The sequence below is a fragment of the Haplochromis burtoni genome, unplaced genomic scaffold (genome assembly GCF_018398535.1).
Source record: "Haplochromis burtoni strain Fernald_Lab_line unplaced genomic scaffold, NCSU_Asbu1 Contig_53, whole genome shotgun sequence".
Classification (NCBI taxonomy): domain Eukaryota; kingdom Metazoa; phylum Chordata; class Actinopteri; order Cichliformes; family Cichlidae; genus Haplochromis; species Haplochromis burtoni.
The window spans coordinates 1,187,597-1,194,144 of record NW_024582414.1 but is presented as its reverse complement, the minus strand read 5'-3'; the positions used below and the strand labels follow the sequence as shown (position 1 = coordinate 1,194,144).

Here is a 6,548-nt window from a genome sequence, read left to right as displayed (position 1 = left end):
CACACACACACACATTTGAATACACCCAGCCTCAGTTTCAACTGGATGGCTGAACCATCCATGGGTAAAATGAATGCCAAACACCAAGAGACAAAGTATGCTGCAACTAGAGCAAATAAGAGAAGACAAGTTTAGTTTGCTGCACAAACCGTCTTCTCATTAATGCCAGGACTTCAGTAGCCCCACAGACCTATCATGTTCTGGAATCACTGTAGTTATCCCAGCACAGTGGAAATAAATAAGATTCAGAAACATGGAAAAACTGTGGAAAGCCGGCATTCTTTGAGAGGGTGGTGAGAAGCGTAGGCTTTATTTAGCCATTCATTGATCTAACTTGGGCTTTATTGGGGTTGTGATTATTAGGATCATTAGACCTGGTGCTTTAATGTGTATATGTCCCATGTGTTTATTTTAAGTGTCAAATGATCTTTTCAGCCACTCTTTTTTGGGGGGTTAACCACAAAATTGGAAAACAGTGTCATGGATGCTTAGGTGTCTGTTGTTTGACAACCTGTTATTCTAAAACTTGTGCAGATACACCCAAACATCTTTATGGACCAATGAGGGATTTTTGTGGTATGTTTTTGGTTAACCAACCCTTTAATTAATTAAGTTCATTTTGCAGGACAGCAGTGTCCCTCAACAGCTGAGCAGAGTCTCAAAGGACCCCCTCTCTTAAGTGCAGTGATTATAGCCCACTGGAGAAACTGAGACATGCCCAGAGCAGTTGTAGTCAGGCTCTATTTACACACTCTGGATTACTTTGGTGTGTGTGTGTCTGTGTGTGTGCATGTGGATATGTGTCTGCATGCTTGCGTGTGTTTCTCCTGGCACTGTAAGACCCTCGTGTCCTGCCTTTCACATCGCAGCTGTTGTCCAATCACAGGGGCTAAAAAGCTAATCACATGACCCCACGTGAGCACACTTTGCCATGTCACTTGATGCCCTCTGTATTTGAGTGGCTTTTGCACGCACACACATGCAAGTGAAATGTTCTCACTCAGTGCTTTTGACTAAATAGGCCTGCCACTGCCGCTACGCTGCCTCCAGGCCGTTCAAATGTGTTCATCGCCTTAACTGACCACAGCATATATTGCCGTCACTTGAGGAGTTGGGTGGCTGCGGCTGTGATTGCAAATGACAAAGCTGTTACGATGTGAACTCACGCACACGCACAGAGAGCGACATACACAGTGGCTGAAAGAGTGACTTGTGAAAGTGCCTCATAAAAAGGTTTCCCTTATATTCTCTTTCATCCAGTTGCTTTCCTCTCCCTCTCTCTTCGTCTTTATCCGGATGCCTTCACACTGACATCACCCTTTTTACTAGGCAAGTTTCAAAAGTAAAGACACCGTCACACACCGCAGGCGTACGGCCCCTGTAAAAGGGGCAGGGTGGTGTCCTCTTTATTAGCCCATGCCTGACATGGGAAACACAGTGGATCATGAGATTGGGCCCCTCATTATCACCTGACTATAGATAACAGGGTAGTGAAAACGAGCTCAGGGATGAATTAAGTTTGAGCTATTTTTGATGAAGTCAGTTCAAGGACAGTTAGACATGTTCTTTGCAGTTAGAGAAACCTATACCTGCAACATCGTATATTTTGAAATGATGTGAATTTATTTTAGTGTTAAGCCCCCAGAGGCATCCAGTATGGAGGAGTCCAGCCGCAAGAAGACCTAAATAATCGAAGAAGCCAGTGGCAAGTGGAAGATCAGTCTGTAAGCTAAAATAACCCTATAAGGATGTTTCTGTTAGGCCCATGATAAACACAGAATCATGGGCCCAACAGAAACATCCTTATAGAGTTATTTTAGCTTAACTGTTCTGCATATGATTAAAACAAACACTTGACTTTTTTCTTCCATGATGAGAATGATCACAATAACAACAACTAATTGCTGTATATGAAAAAGCCATCTTACAGAAATACTGCTGCTTGAATCTTTCTCGGGACAGCAACATGAAGGGTCCTTAAACAGACCACTCGCATATCTAGACAGCTTTGCTAACCCTTATCTTTGATAGCTCCATGGATGTTTGGCTCAGGTGCCCACGGCTAATAAATTTAACAAAACAAAAATCTTTCCATCTTTTCTCTCTCTCGTTCCAGAACACTTTGAGATGCTACTTTCTTTTACATCCAATCTGACCAGCACTCTGTTTGACAGTGCCTACTCCGCGCTGGCGTCGGACTGTCGCCCTCTTGTGTTTCAGCTGTTCACTGACATCAAACGGCACCTTTCTGGAGACTCTAATTCCTCCTTGGAGAGTGTTGTGCGTCGATTCTACAATGACCTCTTCCCACTGGTCTATCGCCGCCTGCTCAACCCTGGTATAGGCCAAATGTCAGTCCGTACCTATAACTCCCTTTCAACCAGTCACGATGACTGCTTGCGCATGACACGGCGGGACGTCAGCCCATTTGGACCTCATCCTCGCCTACTCGTCAGCAGCCTGTCACGAGCACTCGGGCCGGGTCGAGCGCTGAGCCGACTGTTGAGATTGGCTGGAGAGGTTGTGAACGCGACCGAGAAGGCGACATTATCCAGAGACTGTTTGCGAGGGTTAGTGAGGATGCAGTATTGTTCCCACTGCAGAGGACTCACACTGATACGGCCCTGTACTGGACTGTGTATCAACATCATGAGAGGATGTCTGGTAAGTTTTTGGAAGTTGACTATTTTAAAAAACCCATCCTTCGCCTATTATCTAGAGCCCCAGTTCGAAAAAAGTTGGTACGCTGCTGGAATGTAAGTAAAACTAAATACCAATGATGCCATATTTTATTCACAACAGAACATCGAGAACATGTCAAGCATGGAAAGTGTGACATTTTACTTTTTCATATTAGCTCAATTTGGTCACACATCTCAAACAATATTGGGCAACAAAAGGCTGTAAAAGTAATTAAACTTAAAGAGAAAACAGCAGGAGGAACTTTTTTTTTTGGTAGTTTTTTTCTTTTTGTTGAAAACTTTTTCTAGGATCCAAAAATGTACGTGGTGTTTCATAACTCCACAATCCAGCTTCACATTATATTTTTTATTTTCTTTTATGGCAAATGTGGATTTAACCTCTGTACTTCTAAGTAATGAAGACCCCAAAAGCTTGAGTAGCTCACCAACTATGGAGTGGAAATGATTATCTGATCATCTCAAATGATTATCAGATTACATAAAAACTGATCCAAATGATGATGCATAGTCAATCCAAGATTCCCAACAGTTTACAAACCTAGTGTAAGCCTAATCTTAAACTTAGCAAGGGGGGGTCTGTATATTCTAGATTTAACAGGCAGGCAATGAAGAGAAACTAGTACGGAAAAATATGGTCTCGCATTCAGTTTAGCTGCTGTTAAACTGAAGGCTTTTCAGGAAGCTTTCAGAAGAGCCTGATAATGATGAGTTATAACACTCAAGCTTAGAAATAATAAATGCATGAGTTAGTTTTCCAGCATCACCCTGAGGCAGGGTATTTCTATTTTTACAGAAATTGTGCAACTGCAGGAAAGCGTTTGGATTGTTGTAATAAAAGGCAGCTGTCGTTAGTATAATTTATCATAAACTTTTAGTATAACCATTACACTTTGGGGAATGTGGTGCTCTCTGCTGTGTGTCACCTGGGCATCATGTGCATAGCAATGAAAATTAATGCTGTGCCTTTTAATAATAACACTTAAGGGATGAATGTATAATGTAAATAGAACTAGTCCCAGCACATAACCTTGAAGAACTTTATAATTAACCTTCCACTGTTTCTTTTCCTGTTTCCAATTGTAACATAAAATCCCAGTTTTTCCTGTTTTCCATTATGTATCCCCTTTAACTCTTGCAATCCGATGTATAGTTTAGAAATGTGTTTGCCACTCGGACTGATTTATAAGCCATTAAGATCATCAGAACCTGAATTAGCCTCAGTACTTTTTCATGTATTGCGTTATTGGTATTGTCCGCCTAATATTGTGTTACACCTATATTTGTCTTATAAATCCTGTTTGATCTGATGGAATGATATGCGGAAGTATTGTTTCTAATCTTCTGGCTGTAATTGAAGTAAAAAGAATAGAGTCCTGATTCAAAAATGACATGTTTATAATTAAAGCATTCCCATCCTTTGCTATAACTGCGATTGCCATGAGAGTTTCACTGGTCTGAAGGACACAATTAAATGTTTTCAGCGAGAGAGGAGTTAGTGGTTGTTTAAATGAAAATCTATTATTGTTGTTTTGAATTCCCCAAATCCAAATAAACTGGAGTGTGAGGGAGATCCGTTACCCCAGTTCAGCACAACCCAATTCTCTCAATATCCTTAATCATTTAACATTAAAAAGACATTCAGTCTTAGTGTAGGATAAGTGAGATGTTGAGAAGAAAATATAATCCCTACTTTTAGGATTGAATTCATGCCACACATCACAGATTATTCTGGTGATAAGAAATACCTGATGCATCCTCGTATGGGTTCAACCTTGAGTTAAAGTCACTGACACTTATGACTTTGGTATGGTCTGAGTCTCATAAGTGAGTTTCTTGTATGAAAACTATGCAGCGTTGTCCTTTCTCCTTTTATTTCTCTTTACTGGGAATCACCAGATTCTCTGCATTCATCACTTAAACCTTTAATAACCTCACTGCGAGCGATTGCTGTCAGTCCCAGTCAGATTGCAACTGTTTGCAGAAATTGTCTTAAGATCAAAAGTGGTGGTGAATGTGTGATACCCTCAAGCTGTGGGCAGCTACTTAGTCACCACAAGTTCAAATCAGTCACAGAATTCAGTGCCATCACCAAGAAGCCACCAGTTTTGTTGTAAATGAAAGGAGGTTGCCGTCCTATTTGTTTTTTGACTGAGCCATTTGCTTGCTCTAAATTATAAGATAGATTTGGTAATCTAAATGTGGCCAGTGTTGGATGGTTTCCATTTGAGTCAATTTAATGTAACGTTGTTTGGCTAATGTTATCTTAGGATTTTGGTGATTAGCCCTGTGGTGATGGTATTTGGTGATGAGTATTTTAATTTATTTTATAAAATCTGTATTTGGTGTCAGTGTATTGACAGAGACAATAATGCTTTGCAAACTATAACAATGCTATGCTGGACCGATTTTTTTCCCCTAGTTAGTAATAGCCTTCACATCGTATGATACTAGACTAACTGAAGCTGTCTGTTTCTCCATTATATAATTACAACGAAGGACATGTTTGCAAAAAACCTTCCCCTCAGCTAATCAAATATAAAAAATTACATGTAGAAGATAGAACAGATCAATATCAGAAGGTCTTCTTGTTCTGAGGTCTCTGTTTGCTGCTTCTGAGGGCAGTTTCTAATACTGCATTGCTCACGGAGGGCCCTCGTTTACACGTATAAATTGGTCCATGCAGTCATTAGCACATTCATAGTCCAGTGTGTGTAAAACAAGAATACTTATGTCTTAGCATTAAAGAGTCTTCTAAGTAGCACTGTGTGATCACTATTGTCCAGCAGTCACAGATGCACAGTAATGCGATTGTTGCCTCATCTCTGTTTTGTGTCTCTGTTTAAGACATCAGCACAAAGAGTCATTTGTATACTTGTCTCCACTGTGTGTTCTGAATCTGTCCTATAGTCACTGATCTTGTCTCTATAAGGGATCAGAGGACATAACGTAATGTTAAGAAAAGAGAAGCTTTTGTAATGTTGTTACCTCACGGTACGATGGGACGTTTGGTCTACATAGTGAGCATCTCTTTGTTCTTGCTTTCTGAAAGTGACCAGTTTTGCTTTTCATCCCTGCTGATGGGTTTCTGCTGGTTGGCCCGTCGATTTCAAAGCTCATGGTGTGAGCCACATTGAGTCATTCATTTTATTGTGTACCATCACAGGGAGCCCAACGGGAGCCGTATCCTTGGTGACTTCTTCTGCTGAGCTTTAAGACACTCCCGTGTAGAAAACTCTCAGCCTCACAGGAAAGGGAGTTTGGAAGTGTAGTTTTCCTCTCGCTTAATGCTTTCTTTGCTTCTGTATTTTCCCAACAAGGCTTCCTGAGTCATCTCGCTTAGTCATGTTTCCTGGTATAAGGAACATCTTCTTGGGCTCTAAAGCTGGTGAACTTGACCACTATGAATAACAGACGGGCCCATGCTGGTAACTTTAAAAACAAAGTTCAAAGTGCCTTTTCTATGTTCAGGTCAACTGTCTGACAAATTTCCAGCTTCTCTTTTGATATGCTTTCCACACATGCAGCTGTGGTCTTCTGTGATACCTTGGATTCTTACGTTATTCCATCTTGATCTTCCCTCCTGGTCACTTAGCCTAGCTTCCAGCTTACTCCAAAATTTGATTAAATTAAGTTAATCTAAAATCACAAATAGCAAATAAATATAAATTAAATACAAAACACTGAGTCTCACCCAGGACCATGACAGAGGGGGCTGTTTCTGACTTTCAGACAGCCACCAAAGATCCTGAAAGCAAAACAGAGTTACAAAAATCTTCTTGAAAGCAAATTTGCTGCAAAAGATTTTGGGTCTGCCTGGACAAAAGTATAGCAAGGCTGCAAATTCCC

General features: G+C 40.7%; 1 protein-coding gene across 2 annotated transcripts in view; it reads left to right on the top strand.

The window, feature by feature from the left end:
- gpc5b (glypican 5b) overlaps window positions 1–6,548 on the top strand; it is a 55,036-nt gene that overhangs the window by 4,799 nt on the left and 43,689 nt on the right. For both annotated transcript variants that reach the window (XM_005923872.3, XM_005923871.3), the window contains exon 3: window positions 2,117–2,664. In XM_005923872.3, coding sequence (XP_005923934.2) covers window positions 2,117–2,664 — 548 coding nt within the window. The remainder of the gene's footprint in view (window positions 1–2,116; window positions 2,665–6,548) is intronic.